This window comes from Salvelinus fontinalis, unplaced genomic scaffold, assembly GCF_029448725.1.
Source record: "Salvelinus fontinalis isolate EN_2023a unplaced genomic scaffold, ASM2944872v1 scaffold_0081, whole genome shotgun sequence".
Lineage (NCBI taxonomy): Eukaryota > Metazoa > Chordata > Actinopteri > Salmoniformes > Salmonidae > Salvelinus > Salvelinus fontinalis.
The window spans coordinates 265,001-282,500 of NW_026600290.1; the positions used below are offsets into that span (position 1 = coordinate 265,001).

The 17,500-nt window shown below is 44.5% G+C and overlaps 1 protein-coding gene across 1 annotated transcript in view; it reads right to left on the reverse strand.

The window, feature by feature from the left end:
* LOC129842964 (protein sidekick-1-like) overlaps positions 1-17,500 on the reverse strand; it is a 373,259-nt gene that overhangs the window by 171,539 nt on the left and 184,220 nt on the right. The window contains exons 11-15 of the mRNA XM_055911684.1: positions 17,325-17,492; positions 15,687-15,789; positions 14,769-14,939; positions 13,437-13,573; positions 10,151-10,298 (exon numbers count right to left, since the gene is read on the reverse strand). Coding sequence (XP_055767659.1) covers positions 10,151-10,298; positions 13,437-13,573; positions 14,769-14,939; positions 15,687-15,789; positions 17,325-17,492 — 727 coding nt within the window. The remainder of the gene's footprint in view (positions 1-10,150; positions 10,299-13,436; positions 13,574-14,768; positions 14,940-15,686; positions 15,790-17,324; positions 17,493-17,500) is intronic.

The window sequence follows — 17,500 nt, forward strand, 5'->3', positions numbered from 1 at the left end:
GGACTGTAGCGTGACATCATCCAGTCTAACAGCAGACTGTAGTGTGACATCATCCAGTCTAACAGCAGACTGTAGTGTGACATCATCCAGTCTAACAGCAGACTGTAGCGTGACATCATCCAGTCTAACAGCAGACTGTAGTGTGACATCATCCAGTCTAACAGTGGACTGTAGCGTGACATCATCCAGTCTAACAGCAGACTGTAGTGTGACATCATCAGTATAACAGCAAACTGTAGTGTGACATCATCCAGTCTAACAGCAGACTGTAGTGTGACATCATCAGTCTAACAGCAGACTGTAGTGTGACATCATCCAGTCTAACAGCAGACTGTAGCGTGACATCATCCAGTCTAACAGCAGACTGTAGTGTGACATCATCCAGTCTAACAGCGGACTGTAGCGTGACATCATCCAGTCTAACAGTGGACTGTAGCGTGACATCATCCAGTCTAACAGTGGACTGTAGTGTGACATCATCCAGTCTAACAGCGGACTGTAGTGTGACATCATCCAGTCTAACAGCAGACTGTAGTGTGACATCATCCAGTCTAACAGTGGACTGTAGCGTGACATCATCCAGTCTAACAGTGGACTGTAGCGTGACATCATCAGTCTAACAGCAGACTGTAGTGTGACATCATCCAGTCTAACAGCAGACTGTAGCGTGACATCATCCAGTCTAACAGCAGACTGTAGTGTGACATCATCCAGTCTAACAGTGGACTGTAGCGTGACATCATCCAGTCTAACAGTGGACTGTAGTGTGACATCATCCAGTCTAACAGTGGACTGTAGCGTGACATCATCTCCCTCTCTGTCTCTGTCTGCCTTTCTCTCTCTCTATCTTTCTCTACCTCCTTCTCTTTCTCTCTCTCTCTCTGTCTACCTCCTCTCTCTCTGTCTCTCTCTCTCTCTCTCTCTACCTCCTTCTCTCTCTGTCTCTCTCTCTACCTCCCTCTCTCTGTCTCTGTCTGCTGAACAGATTACAATGTGTTTGTAGAAAATGAGAAACACATATTATTGTATTTCTGTCAGTTATTTCTGGCCTCAAATCAAACTGTCTGGTTAAAGCAGCTGGACACTAATAATGACATAGATAAATGGGACGAAAGAAATATATAGAGAGAGAGACAAAGGAGGGGAGAGAGAGATTTAGGGAGAGGAGGGGAGAGAGAGAAAGAGAGAGAGATGTAGGGAGAGGGATGGAGAGAGGGGGAGATAGAGAGAGATATATTTAGGGATGTAGGGAGAGGGATGGAGAGAGAGGGGGAGAAATAGAGAGAGAGAGAGATGTAGGGAGAGGGATGGAGAGAGAGGGGGGAGATATAGAGAGATGTAGGGAGAGGGATGGAGAGAGAGGGGGGAGATATAGAGAGATGTAGGGATGTAGGGAGAGGGATGGAGAGAGAGGGGGAGATATAGAGAGATGTAGGGAGAGGGATGGAGAGAGAGGGGGGAGATATAGAGAGAGAGATGTAGGGAGAGGGATGGAGAGAGAGGGGGGAGATATAGAGAGAGAGATGTAGGGAGAGGGATGAGAGAGAGGGGGAGATATAGAGAGATGTAGGGAGAGGGATGGAGAGAGAGGGGGAGATGTAGGGAGAGGGATGAGAGAGAGCGGGAGATGTAGGGATGTAGGGAGAGGGATGGAGAGAGAGGGGGAGATGTAGGGATGTAGGGAGAGGGATGGAGAGAGAGGGGGGACATATAGAGAGAGAGATGTAGGGAGAGGGATCTAAAGAGATGGGGAGATATAGAGAGAGAGATGTAGGGAGAGGGATGGAGAGAGAGGGTAGATGTAGGGAGAGGGATGGAGAGAGAGCGGGAGATATAGAGAGAGAGATTTAGGGAGAGGGATGGAGAGAGATGGGGAGATATAGAGAGAGATGTAGGGAGAGGGATGGAGAGAGAGGGGAGATGTAGGGATGTAGGGAGAGGGATGGAGAGAGAGGGGGGAGATATAGAGAGAGAGATGTAGGGAGAGGGATGGAGAGAGATGGGGAGATATAGAGAGAGAGATGTAGGGAGAGGGATGGAGAGAGAGAGAGGGGGGAGATATAGAGAGAGAGATGTAGGGAGAGGGATGGAGAGAGATGGGGAGATGTAGGGATGTAGGGAGAGGGATGGAGAGAGAGGGGGGAGATATAGAGAGAGAGATGTAGGGAGAGGGATGGAGAGAGATGGGGAGATGTAGGGATGTAGGGAGAGGGATGGAGAGAGAGGGGGGAGATATAGAGAGAGAGATGTAGGGAGAGGGATGGAGAGAGAGGGGGGAGATATAGAGAGAGAGATGTAGGGAGAGGGATGGAGAGAGAGGGGGGCGATATAGAGAGAGAGAGATGTAGGGAGAGGGATGGAGAGAGAGGGGGGAGATATAGAGAGAGAGATGTTGGGAGAGGGATGGAGAGAGAGGGGGGAGATATAGAGAGATGTAGGGAGAGGGATGGAGAGAGAGGGGGGAGATATAGAGAGATGTAGGGAGAGGGATGGAGAGAGAGGGGGGAGATATAGAGAGATGTAGGGAGAGGGATGGAGAGAGAGGGGGGAGATATAGAGAGAGCGATGTAGGGAGAGGAAAAGAAAAATAGATAAGAGAAGATGAGACTGATGGTAGATTTCAGTTCGTCTGTCGTTGAATTGATGTTTGGTGGGCAGGAGTGTGTGAGTGTGTGTGATTGTCTCTGTCAGTGCGTGTGATTGTCTCTGTCAGTGTGTGAGTGTGTGTGATTGTCTCTGTCAGTGTGTATGATGGGAATGCTGCACTGTGTTTCGAAAGCCATATAATGTGAAGTGTTTTTTTGTCATTCATGTTCACATCTGGCATGTCTGTGTGTTTCTGGATAACATGATCTGACTCATTGTTAAGTTGATTGTTCTCGTTCTCTCTCTCTCTGTCTCTCTGTCTGTCTCTCTCTCTCAATACAGTGCATTGTAATTACCCACATCACTGTGTTCTCTCTGGGGAGAGTACATACACACACAGACAGCATAATGTCCTGACAAACCCTCCCCTAAACCGGACGACGCACAACCCCACGGGGCTCCTGGTCACGGCCGGCTGTTACACAGCCTGGAATCGAACCCGAGGCTGTAGTGGCGCCTCAGCACTGCAGTGCTTTAGACCGCTGGGCCACTAGGGAGGCCACTATTTTCATGAATATCGTCTGTGATGACTGGTTAACTGAGCATACGAAGAATAAATAGACAGAACGATAGAGAGAGATGGAGAAGAGAGAGATGGAGGAGTGAGAGATGGGGGAGGGAGAGAAGGAGGAGAGAGATGGAGGATAGAGAGATGGAGGAGTGAGAGATGGGGGAGGGAGAGAAGGAGGAGAGAGATTGAGGAGAGAGAGATGGAGGAGTGAGATATGGGGAGGGAGAGAAGGAGGAGAGAGATGGAGGATAGAGAGATGGAGGAGTGAGATATGGGGGTGGGAGAGAAGGAGGAGAAAGATGGAGGAGAGAGAGATGGAGGAGTGAGAGATGGGGGAGGGAGAGATGGAGGAGTGAGAGATGGGGGAGGGAGAGAAGGAGGAGAGAGAGATTGAGGAGAGAGAGAGAAGTGAGAGATGGAGGAGAGAGAGATGGAAGAGAGAAAGAGATGGAGGAGAGATGGAAGAGAGAGAGATGGAGGAGTGAGAGATGGAGGAGAGAGAGAAGTGAAAGAGATGGAGGAGAGATGGAGGAGAGATGGAGGAGAGAGAGATGGACGAGAGAGAGAGATGGAGAAGAGAGAGAGAAGTGAGAGAGGGAGAGATGGGGGAGGGAGAGAAGGAGGAGAGAGAGAGAAGTGAGAGAGATGGAGGAATGAGAGATGGAGAAGAGAGAGAAGGAAGTGAAAGAGATGTAGGAGAGAGAGATGGAGAAGAGAGAGAGAAGTGAGAGAGATGGAGGAGAGAGAGAAGTGAAAGAGATGGAGGAGAGAGAGAGAAGTGAAAGAGATGGAGGAGAGATGGAGAAGAGAGAGAGAGAAGTGAGAGATGGAGAGAGAGAGAAGTGAAAGATATGGAGGAGAGAGAGATGGAGAAGAGAGAGAGAAGTGAGAGAGATGTAGAAGAGAGAGCTGGGGAAGAGAGAGAGAAGTGAGAGATGGAGGAGAGAGAGAGAGAAGGGAAAGAGATGGAGGAGAGAGAGAGAGAAGTGAGAGAGATGGAAGAGAGAGAGATGGAGGAGAGATGGAGGAGAGAGAGAGAAGTGAAAGAGATGGAGGAGAGAGAGATGGAGGAGAGAGAGAAGTGAGAGAGAGAGAAGAGAGAGAGATGGAGGAGAGAGAGAAGTGAGAGAGAGAGAAGAGAGAGAGATGGAGAAGAGAGAGATGGAGGAGAGAGAGATGGAGGAGTGAGAGATGGAGGAGAGAGAGAACTGAAAGAGATGGAGGAGAGAGAGATGGAGAAGAGAGAGAGAGAAGTGAGAGAGATGGAAGAGAGAGATGGAGGAGAGAGAGAGAGAAGTGAGAGAGATGGAGGAGAGAGAGAGATGGAGGAGAGAGAGATGGAGGAGAGAGAGAGAGAAGTGAGAGAGATGGAGAAGAGAGAGAGATGGAGGAGAGAGAGATGGAGGAGAGAGAGAAGTGAAAGAGATGGAGGAGAGAGATAGCTGGGTTGGTGTTTTGGTGAGAATGAGGTTTACATGCACCTCACTGAAATGGTCTTACAACACACACACACACACACACACACACACACACACACACACACACACACACACACACACACACACACACACACACACACACACACACACACACACACACACACACACACACACACACACACACACACACACACACACACACACACACTTACAGAAGCCTCAGTATCGTACTGATGAATATAAATTGCTCATTTCAGAGTAAATGGATCCCAAACAAAATACAAAATAACAAAATTCTCTCCCCTCTCCTCTCCTCTCCTCCCCTCCTCTTCTCCTCTCCTCTTCTCTCTCCCCTCTCCTCTCCTCCCCTCCCCTCCTCCTCTCCTCTCCTCTCCTCTCTCCCTTCTCTCTCTCTCTCTCTCTCTCCTCCTCTTCTCTTCTCTTCTCTTTTCTCCTCTCCTCTTCTCTTCTCCTCTTCTCTCTCCCCTCTCCTCCTCTTCTCCTCTCCTCCTCCTCTTCTCCTCTCATCTTTCCTACTCTCTCCTCTCCCCCTCACCCTCCCTCGCCCCCTCCCTCCTCTCCCCTCTCCTCCCCTCTCCTCCCGTCTTCTCCTTTCCCCTCTCCTACTCTCTCCTCTCCTCTCCCCTCTCCTCTCCTATCCTCTCCTCTCCTCTTTCATCTAGTCTGTTCTCTGAAAGTCACTCCATTGTTGTGTAATATGCAGAACGGTGATTCTGAGCAGAAGCACTAATATCCATAACATACTCGCAATGTCTACGTGTGTATGTGTGTGTGTGAGTCACGTGTGTGTGTGTGTGTGTGTGTGTGTGTGTGTGTGTGTGTGTGTGTGTGTGTGTGTGTGTGTGTGTGTGTGTGTGTGTGTGTGTGTGTGTGTGTGTGTGTGTGTGTGTGTGTGTGTGAGTCATATGTGTGTGTGTGAGTCACGTGTGTGTGCGTGAGTGTGGTGCTACGTGTTCGAGTGTGTGTGTGTGAACCAAGTCCAGCCCTTACCTCGGTGTATCTATGTATGTCTGTGTATAATGTGTGTCTGTGTATACTGTGTGTCTGTGTATCTATGTGTGTCTGTGTATACTGTGTGTCTGTGCATATGGTGTGTCTGTGGATAATGTGTGTCTGTGTATCTATGTGTGTCTGTGTATAATGTGTGTCTGTGTATCTATGTGTGTCTGTGTATAATGTGTGTCTGTGTATAATGTGTGTCTGTGTATCTATGTGTGTCTGTGTATACTGTGTGTCTGTGTATAATGTGTGTCTGTGTATAATATGTGTCTGTGTATAATATGTGTCTGTATATAATATGTGTCTATGTATCTATGTGTGTCTGTGTATATTGTGTGTCTGTGTATAATGTGTGTCTGTGTATAATGTGTGTCTGTGTATATTGTGTGTCTGTGTATAATGTATGTCTGTGTATGATGTGTGTCTGTGTATACTGTGTGTCTGTGTATCTATGTGTGTCTGTGTATAATATGTGTCTGTGTATACTGTGTGTCTGTGTATAATGTGTGTCTGTGTATCTATGTGTGTCTGTGTATACTGTGTGTCTGTGTATAATGTGTGTCTGTGTATAATGTGTGTCTGTGTATAATGTGTGTCTGTGAATCTATGTGTGTCTGTGTATACTGTGTGTCTGTGTATCTATGTGTGTCTGTGTATACTGTGTGTCTGTGTATAATGTGTGTCTGTGTATACTGTGTGTCTGTGTATAATGTGTGTCTGTGTATAATGTGTGTCTGTGTATCTATGTGTGTCTGTGTATACTGTGTGTCTGTGCATCTATGTGTGTCTGTGTATACTGTGTGTCTGTGTATACTGTGTGTCTGTGTATAATGTGTGTCTGTGTATACTGTGTGTCTGTGTATAATGTGTGTCTGTGTATAATGTGTGTCTGTGTATCTATGTGTGTCTGTGTATACTGTGTGTCTGTGCATCTATGTGTGTCTGTGTATACTGTGTGTCTGTGTATCTATGTGTGTCTGTGTATAATGTGTGTCTGTGTATATTGTGTGTCTGTGTATAATGTGTGTCTGTGTATAATATGTGTCTGTGTATCTATGTGTGTCTGTGTATACTGTGTGTCTGTGTATCTATGTGTGTCTGTGTATACTGTGTGTCTGTGTATCTATGTGTATCTGTGTATACTGTGTGTCTGTGTATCTATGTGTGTCTGTGTATAATGTGTGTCTGTGTATATTGTGTGTCTGTGTATAATATGTGTCTGTGTATCTATGTGTGTCTGTGTATAATGTGTGTCTGTGTATCTATGTGTGTCTGTGTATAATGTTTGTCTGTGTATCTATGTGTGTCTGTGTATAATGTGTGTCTGTGTATATTGTGTGTCTGTGTATAATGTATGTCTGTGTATAATGTGTGTCTGTGTATACTGTGTGTCTGTGTATCTATGTGTGTCTGTGTATAATGTGTGTCTGTGTATAATGTGTGTCTGTGTATACTGTGTGTCTGTGTATAATATGTGTCTGTGTGTCTATGTGTGTCTGTGTATACTGTGTGTCTGTGTATAATGTGTGTCTGTGTATATTGTGTGTCTGTGTATACTGTGTGTCTGTGTATAATGTGTGTCTGTGTATATTGTGTGTCTGTGTATCTATGTGTGTCTGTGCATCTATGTGTGTCTGTGTGTACTGTGTGTCTGTGTGTCTGTGTATACTGTGTGTCTGTGTATACTGTGTGTCTGTGTATACTGTGTGTCTGTGTATAATGTGTGTCTGTGTATAATGTGTGTCTGTGTATATTGTGTGTCTGTGTATAATGTGTGTCTGTGTATACTGTGTGTCTGTGTATAATATGTGTCTGTGTATACTGTGTGTCTGTGTATAATGTGTGTCTGTGTATCTATGTGTGTCTGTGTATCTATGTGTGTCTGTGTATCTATGTGTGTCTGTGTATACTGTGTGTCTGTGTATAATGTGTGTCTGTGTATACTGTGTGTCTGTGTATAATGTGTGTCTGTGTATATTGTGTGTCTGTGTATCTATGTGTGTCTGTGCATCTATGTGTGTCTGTGTGTACTGTGTGTCTGTGTGTCTGTGTATACTGTGTGTCTGTGTATACTGTGTGTCTGTGTATACTGTGTGTCTGTGTATACTGTGTGTCTGTGTATAATGTGTGTCTGTGTATACTGTGGGTCTGTGTATAATGTGTGTCTGTGTATACTGTGTGTCTGTGTATAATGTGTGTCTGTGTATATTGTGTGTCTGTGTATCTATGTGTGTCTGTGCATCTATGTGTGTCTGTGTGTACTGTGTGTCTGTGTGTCTGTGTATACTGTGTGTCTGTGTATACTGTGTGTCTGTGTATACTGTGTGTCTGTGAATCTATGTGTGTCTGTGTATACTGTGTGTCTGTGTATCTATGTGTGTCTGTGTATACTGTGTGTCTGTGTATAATATGTGTCTGTGTATACTGTGTGTCTGTGTATAATGTGTGTCTGTGTATCTATGTGTGTCTGTGTATAATGTGTGTCTGTGTATCTATGTGTGTCTGTGTATACTGTGTGTCTGTGTATAATGTGTGTCTGTGTATACTGTGTGTCTGTGTATAATATGTGTCTGTGTGTCTATGTGTGTCTGTGTATACTGTGTGTCTGTGTATAATGTGTGTATGTGTATATTGTGTGTCTGTGTATAATGTATGTCTGTGTATAATGTGTGTCTGTGTATACTGTGTGTCTGTGTATCTATGTGTGTCTGTGTATAATGTGTGTCTGTGTATAATGTGTGTCTGTGTATACTGTGTGTCTGTGTATAATATGTGTCTGTGTGTCTATGTGTGTCTGTGTATACTGTGTGTCTGTGTATAATGTGTGTCTGTGTATATTGTGTGTCTGTGTATACTGTGTGTCTGTGTATAATGTGTGTCTGTGTATATTGTGTGTCTGTGTATCTATGTGTGTCTGTGCATCTATGTGTGTCTGTGTGTACTGTGTGTCTGTGTGTCTGTGTATACTGTGTGTCTGTGTATACTGTGTGTCTGTGTATACTGTGTGTCTGTGTATAATGTGTGTCTGTGTATAATGTGTGTCTGTGTATATTGTGTGTCTGTGTATAATGTGTGTCTGTGTATACTGTGTGTCTGTGTATAATATGTGTCTGTGTATACTGTGTGTCTGTGTATAATGTGTGTCTGTGTATCTATGTGTGTCTGTGTATCTATGTGTGTCTGTGTATCTATGTGTGTCTGTGTATACTGTGTGTCTGTGTATAATGTGTGTCTGTGTATACTGTGTGTCTGTGTATAATGTGTGTCTGTGTATATTGTGTGTCTGTGTATCTATGTGTGTCTGTGCATCTATGTGTGTCTGTGTGTACTGTGTGTCTGTGTGTCTGTGTATACTGTGTGTCTGTGTATACTGTGTGTCTGTGTATACTGTGTGTCTGTGTATAATGTGTGTCTGTGTATACTGTGGGTCTGTGTATAATGTGTGTCTGTGTATACTGTGTGTCTGTGTATAATGTGTGTCTGTGTATATTGTGTGTCTGTGTATCTATGTGTGTCTGTGCATCTATGTGTGTCTGTGTGTACTGTGTGTCTGTGTGTCTGTGTATACTGTGTGTCTGTGTATACTGTGTGTCTGTGTATACTGTGTGTCTGTGAATCTATGTGTGTCTGTGTATACTGTGTGTCTGTGTATCTATGTGTGTCTGTGTATACTGTGTGTCTGTGTATAATATGTGTCTGTGTATACTGTGTGTCTGTGTATAATGTGTGTCTGTGTATCTATGTGTGTCTGTGTATAATGTGTGTCTGTGTATCTATGTGTGTCTGTGTATACTGTGTGTCTGTGTATAATGTGTGTCTGTGTATAATATGTGTCTGTGTTTACTGTGTGTCTGTGTATACTGTGTGTCTGTGTATAATGTGTGTCTGTGTATCTATGTGTGTCTGTGTTTACTGTGTGTCTGTGTATACTGTGTGTCGTGTATAATGTGTGTCTGTGTATACTGTGTGTCTGTGTATACTGTGTGTCTGTGTATAATGTGTGTCTGTGTATAATATGTGTCTGTGTTTACTGTGTGTCTGTGTATACTGTGTGTCTGTGTATAATGTGTGTCTGTGTATCTATGTGTGTCTGTGTTTACTGTGTGTCTGTGTATACTGTGTGTCGTGTATAATGTGTGTTTGTGTATACTGTGTGTCTGTGTATAATGTGTGTCTGTGTATAATGTGTGTCTGTGTATCTATGTGTGTCTGTGTATAATGTGTGTCTGTGTATACTGTGTGTCTGTGTATAATGTGTGTCTGTGTATACTGTGTGTCTGTGTATACTGTGTGTGTCTGTGTATCTATGTGTGTCTGTGTATAATGTGTGTCTGTGTATACTGTGTGTCTGTGTATAATGTGTGTCTGTGTATAATGTGTGTCTGTGTATACTGTGTGTCTGTGTATACTGTGTGTGTCTGTGTATAATGTGTGTCTGTGTATCTATGTGTGTCTGTGTATAATGTGTGTCTGTGTATAATGTGTGTCTGTGTGGCTGTTTGTGTGTGTGTGTGTGTGTTAGTCCCGCCCTTACCTTTGTGTCTCGCCGCTGTATTGGCCGCGGCCCACTTGATTGACAGCACAGAGTCTGAACTGATAGGTCCTGGCAGGTGTGAGCCCGCCCACCGTCACCTGTGTCACAACAGGGCCCACCTCCGACGTGTACACCTTCCACGGAGAGTCTTACGAGACATGACATAAAGGGGTTATAACAGGACATAAAGTTCCATGGTCAAATAACACAATCAATTAATAAAAAGGAGGAAGAACGAAGAAACCAGTTTAGACCCTCGAGTCTCTCTAGAGTATAACCTACATCTATATCATCTCTCTAGAGTATAACCTACATCTATATCATCTCTCTAGTGTATAACCTACATCTATATCATCTCTCTAGTGTATAACCTATATCTATATCATCTCTCTAGTGTATAACCTACATCTATATCATCTCTCCCTCTCTAGTGTATAACCTACATCTATATCATCTCTCTAGTGTATAACCTACATCTATATCATCTCTATAGTGTATAACCTACATCTATATCATCTCTCTAGTGTATAACCTACATCTATATCATCTCTCCCTCTCTAGTGTATAACGTACATCTATATCATCTCTCTAGTGTATAATCTACATCTATATCATCTCTCTAGTGTATAATCTACATCTATATCATCTCTCCCTCTCTAGTGTATAACCTACATCTATATCATCTCTGTAGTGTATAACCTACATCTATATCATCTCTCTAGTTTATAACCTACATCTATATCATCTCTCCATCTCTCTAGTGTATAACCTACATCTATATCATCTCTCTAGTGTATAACCTACATCTATATCATCTCTCCCTCTCTAGTGTATAACCTAAAAAACATAAAATGAGAGATATTACAGTATGATTCCAAGCCTGGAATAAAACACAAAAGCAAAAACAGTACAACATGGAATCCCTGACATGGATAAGGGGAAGCAAATATCTCTCTAGTGTATAACCTACATCTATATCATCTCTCTAGTGTATAACCTATATCTATATCATCTCTCTAGTGTATAACCAACATCTATATCATCTCTCTAGTGTATAACCTACATCTATATCATCTCTCCTTCTCTAGTGTATAACCTACATCTATATCATCTCTCTAGTGTATAACCTACATCTATATCATCTCTCTAGTGTATAACCTACATCTATATCATCTCTCTAGTGTATAACCTACATCTATATCATCTCTCCCTCTCTAGTGTATAACCTACATCTATATCATCTCTCTAGTGTATAACCTACATCTATATCATCTCTCTAGTGTATTACCAACATCTATATCATCTCTCTAGTGTATAACCTACATCTATATCATCTCTCTAGTGTATAACCAACATCTATATCATCTCTCTAGTGTATAACCTACATCTATATCATCTCTCCCTCTCTAGTGTATAACCTACATCTATATCATCTCTCTAGTGTATAACCTACATCTATATCATCTCTCTAGTGTATAACCTACATCTATATCATCTCTCTAGTGTATAACCTACATCTATATCATCTCTCCCTCTCTAGTGTATAACCTAAAAAACATAAAATGAGAGATATTACAGTATGATTCCAAGCCTGGAATAAAACACAAAAGCAAAAACAGTACAACATGGAATCCCTGACATGGATAAGGGGAAGCAAATATCTCTCTAGTGTATAACCTACATCTATATCATCTCTCTAGTGTATAACCTACATCTATATCATCTCTCTAATGTATAACCAACATCTATATCATCTCTCTAGTGTATAACCTACATCTATATCATCTCTCCCTCTCTCTAGTGTATAACCTACATCTATATCATCTCTCCCTCTCTAGTGTATAACCTACATCTATATCATCTCTCCCTCTCTAGTGTATAACCTACATCTATATCATCTCTCTAGAGTATAACGTACATCTATATCATCTCTGTAGTGTATAACCTACATCTATATCATCTCTCTAGTGTATAACCTACATCTATATCATCTCTCCCTCTCTAGTGTATAACCAACATCTATATCATCTCTCTAGTGTATAATCTACATCTATATCATCTCTCCCTCTCTAGTGTATAACCTACATCTATATCATCTCTCTAGTGTATAATCTACATCTATATCATCTTTCTAGTGTATAACCTACATCTATATCATCTCTCTAGTGTATAACCTCCATCTCTCCATCTCTCTAGTGTATAACCTACATCTATATCATCTCTCTAGTGTATAACCTATATCTATATAATCTCTCTAGTGTATAACCTACATCTATATCATCTCTCTAGTGTATAACCTACATCTATATCATCTCTCTAGTGTATAACCTACATCTATATCATCTCTCTAGAGTATAACCTACATCTATATCATCTCTCTAGTGTATAACCTACATCTATACCATCTCTCTAGTGTATAACCTACAACTATATCATCTCTCTAGTGTATAAACTACATCTATATCATCTCTCTAGTGTATAACCTACATCTATATCATCTCTCCATCTCTCTAGTGTATAACCTACATCTATATCATCTCTCTAGTGTATAATCTACATCTATATCATCTCTCTAGTGTATAACCTACATCTATATCATCTCTCTAGTGTATAATCTACATCTATATCATCTCTCTAGTGTATAACCTATATCTATATCATCTCTCTAGTGTATAACCTACATCTATATCATCTCTCCTTCTCTAGTGTATAACCTACATCTATATCATCTCTGTAGTGTATAACCTACATCTATATCATCTCTCTAGTTTATAACCTACATCTATATCATCTCTCCATCTCTCTAGTGTATAACCTACATCTATATCATCTCTCTAGTGTATAACCTACATCTATATCATCTCTCTAGTGTATAACCTACATCTATATCATCTCTCTAGTGTATAACCTCCATCTATACTGTGTCCTTCACAGAGACTCAGGTCTCAGGTAATCAGTGTAGTGTGGCTCCAGGTCATTCTTCACTGTCTCTCTACAGTGTGAAATCAATCAGACACTTAAACTGCTCCTGTTTCTCTGGGGTTCTCTCCTCTACACATCCCCGTCTTTCTCTCTCCCCCTCTCTCTCTCTCTCTCCTGCTCGCTCTCTCTCTCCTCTACACATTCCTCTCTCTCTCTGTCTCTCTCTCTCTCTCCCCCTCTCTCCCTCTCTCTCTCTCTCTCTCTCTCTCTCTCCCTAGCCCCCTCTCTGTCTTCCTACCTACCTACTTACCTCTCTCTAACAGACCTCCACTCCACCACTAACAGACCCAGAGCAGAAACTCACTGTTCTCAGACAGCTCCAGTATGTAGTGTAGAAGAGGAGAGTTTCCATCGAAGGGTCTGACCCAGGAGAGAAGAACTGAACGGCTGTCTGAATCATTCAGAGACACAGACAGAGATCTGGGGGAGTGGGGGAGCTCACTGTGGGACAGGAGGGAGAGAGGGGAGGAGATGGAGGGGGAGGTAGGGAGAGAGGGAGAGAGGGGAGGAGATGGAGGGGGAGGTAGGGAGAGAGGGAGAGAGGGGAGGAGATGGAGGGGGAGGTAGGGAGAGAGGGGAGGAGATGGAGGGGGAGGTAGGGAGAGAGGGAGAGAGGGGAGGAGAGGAAGGGAGGTGGAGGTAGGGAGAGAGGGAGAGAGGGGAGGAGATGGAGGGGGAGGTAGGGAGAGAGGGAGAGAGGGGAGGAGATGGAGGGGGAGGTAGGGAGAGAGGGAGAGAGGGAGGGAGAGGGAGGGGGAGGTAGGGAGAGAGGGAGAGAGGGGGGGAGAGGGAGGGGGAGGTAGGGAGAGAGGGAGAGAGGGGGGAGAGGGAGAGAGGTGGAGGTAGGGAGAGAGGGAGAGAGGGGGGGAGAGGGAGAGAGGGGGGAGAGGGAGGGGGAGGTAGGGAGAGAGGGAGAGAGGGGGGGAGAGGGAGGGGGAGGTAGGGAGAGAGGGGGGGAGAGGGAGGGAGGTGGAGGTAGGGAGAGAGGGCAAAAAAGACAATATTACTTTCTATTATTTGATCATTATCTGAAGGCATGTCATATATTAGATTTGAGAGCTGAGAGATGTAGAGAGAGACACAAAGACAGAGAGATGGAGATTGAGACAAAGATGGAGAGAGAGACAGAGAGATGAGAGAGAGAGAGACAGAGAGATGGAGAGAGAGACCTCCTCTCCTCTCCCCCCTCTCCTCTCCCCCTCTCCTCTCATCTCCTCCTCCTCTCCTTCTCCTCCTCCTCTCCTCTCCTCTCCTTTCCCCCCACTCCTCTCCTCTCCTCTCATCCCCATCTCCTCTCCTCTTATCACCATCTCCTCTCATCCCCATCTCCTCTCCTCTCATCCCCATCTCCTCTCCTCTCATCCCCATCTCCTCGCATACCATCTCCTCTCCTCTTCTCTCATCTCCTCTCATCCCCCTCTCCACTCCTCTTATCCCCCTCCCCCCTCTCCTCTCCTCTAATCCCCCTCTCCTCTCGTCTCCTCTTCTCTCCTCTCCCTCTCCTGTTTCTCCCTCAGCTTTGAGACACTTTTGCATATGGCGGAGGCCTGCGTGAACACGCAGATGGAGGGGCGAGGCCTGAGGGGAAGGGGATGATGTGGGATTCAGCCAGAGAGTGTGTGTGTGTGTAACTCACATGACTTCAAGGCGTGCGGAGCGTGATTGGTTCCCGGCCTTTGATGTCACAGTGCAGGTGTAGTCTCCTATGTCACCTGACCAAGTCTGGCTGATGGTCAGAGAACCAGACAATATAGACACTCTGCCCCCGCTGGGCTGGAGGGGTACTGCACCACGCTGCCACTGGAAACTACAGAGATATAGACCCATGTTAACATACAGACACTCTGCCCTCGCTGGGCTGGAGGGGTACTGCACCACGCTGCCACTGGAAACTACAGAGATATAGAACCATGTTAACATACAGACACTCTGCCCCTGCTGGGCTGGAGGGGTACTGCACCACGCTGCCACTGGAAACTACAGAGATATAGAACCATGTTAACATACAGACACTCTGCCCCTGCTGGGCTGGAGGGGTACTGCACCACACTACCACTGGAAACTACAGAGATATAGAACCATGTTAACATACAGACACTCTGCCCCCGCTGGGCTGGAGGGGTACTGCACCACGCTGCCACTGGAAACTACAGAGATATAGAACCATGTTAACATACAGACACTCTGCCCCTGCTGGGCTGGAGGGGTACTGCACCACGCTGCCACTGGAAACTACAGAGATATAGAACCATGTTAACATACAGACACTCTGCCCCCACTGGGCTGGAGGGGTACTGCACCACACTGCCACTGGAACCTACAGAGATATAGAACCATGTTAACATACAGACACTCTGCCCCCACTGGGCTGGAGGGGTACTGCACCACACTGCCACTGGAACCTACAGAGATATAGAACCATGTTAACATACAGACACTCTGCCCCTGCTGGGCTGGAGGGGTACTGCACCACGCTGCCACTGGAAACTACAGAGATATAGACCCATGATAACATACAGACACCCTCCGTACCTGATGTTAACACACACCCTACCTGATGTTGACCCTGGGGTCGTGTGTAGCGTTACAGTCCAGGGTTGCCGTGGTTCCCTTGATGACCCTCTGGTCCACCGGCGGGACGGAGATAAATGTACGAACTGCAGAGAGAGGTCAAAGGTTAGGGGGTCATCATCATCATGATATTATCTCACAGAACATAAAGACTTCATCATTCATAAAGGCCATGTTACCTGACTGATATTATCTCACAGAACAGAACATAGAAGATCTCACACCTTATTTTTCAGTGTTTATTCCAACTCTCTTCATTTTCCATTCATTTCTCCCATAGGGACGTCTGAACCAACCAGAGGTCACCGCTGGGGTTTGGGACTACAAGCTGGCGAGATCTAGGGTGTCAGTTTGCACACTATTTGTGTCAGAATAGGGTGTCAGTTTGTACACTATTTGTGTCAGAATAGGGCGTCAGTTTGTACACTATTTGTGTCAGAATAGGGTGTCAGTTTGTACACTATTTGTGTCAGAATAGGGCGTCAGTTTGTACACTATTTGTGTCAGAATAGGGTGTCAGTTTGTACACTATTTGTGTCAGAATAGGGCGTCAGTTTGTACACTATTTGTGTCAGAATAGGGTGTCAGTTTGTACACTATTTGTGTCAGAATAGGGTGTCAGTTTGTACACTATGTGTCAGAATAGGGTGTCAGTTAGTATACCATTAGATGTGATTGGGACAGGAGGTCAGTCAGTGTACCATTAGATGTGATTGGGACAAGAGGTCAGTTAGTATACCATTAGATGGAGAGGACAAGAGGTCAGTTAGTGTACCATTAGATGTGATTGGGACAAGAGGTCAGTTAGTATACCATTAGATGGAGAGGACAAGAGGTCAGTTAGTGTACCATTAGATGTGATTGGGACAAGAGGTCAGTTAGTATACCATTAGATGGAGAGGACAAGAGGTCAGTTAGTGTACCATTAGATGTGATTGGGACAAGAGGTCAGTTAGTGTACCATTAGATGTGATTGGGACAAGAGGTTAGTTAGTGTACCATGAGATGTGATTGGGACAAGAGGTCAGTTAGTGTACCATTAGATGTGATTGGGACAAGAGGTCAGTTAGTGTACCATTAGATGTGATTGGGACAAGAGGTCAGTTCGTGTACCATTAGATGTGATTGGGACAAGAGGTCAGTTAGTATACCATTAGATGTGATTGGGACAAGAGGTCAGTTCGTGTACCATTAGATGTGATTGGGACAAGAGGTCAGTTAGTGTACCATTAGATGTGATTGGGACAGGAGATTAGTTAGTGTACCATTAGATGTGATTGGGACAAGAGGTCAGTTAGTGTACCATTAGATGTGATTGGGACAAGAGGTCAGTTAGTGTACCATTAGATGTGATTGGGACAAGAGGTTAGTTAGTGTACCATTAGATGTGATTGGGACAAGAGGTCAGTTAGTGTACCATTAGATGTGATTGGGACAAGAGGTCAGTTAGTGTACCATTAGATGTGATTGGGACAAGAGGTCTCTGTGTGTGTCTCTGTGTGTGTCTGTGTGTGTGTCTGTGTGTGTGTATGTCTTGTGTGTGTGTGTGTGTGTGTGTGTGATAGTGTGTGTCTTGTGTGTGTGGGGGGGGGGGGTGTATGTGTGTGTGTGTGTTACTGACCCCAGACAGTGAGAGTAGCAGTAGCGTTGATGGATCCGTCTGCGCTCGTGGCAGTACAGGTGTAGTCGCCAGAATCTTCCATCCTGATTGGCTCAACCAGCAGACCACCTGACTCCAGCAGGATGAACCTGGGAATCTGGACCGTCCCACTGGCCAGGAGCAAGGAACCTTTAGAC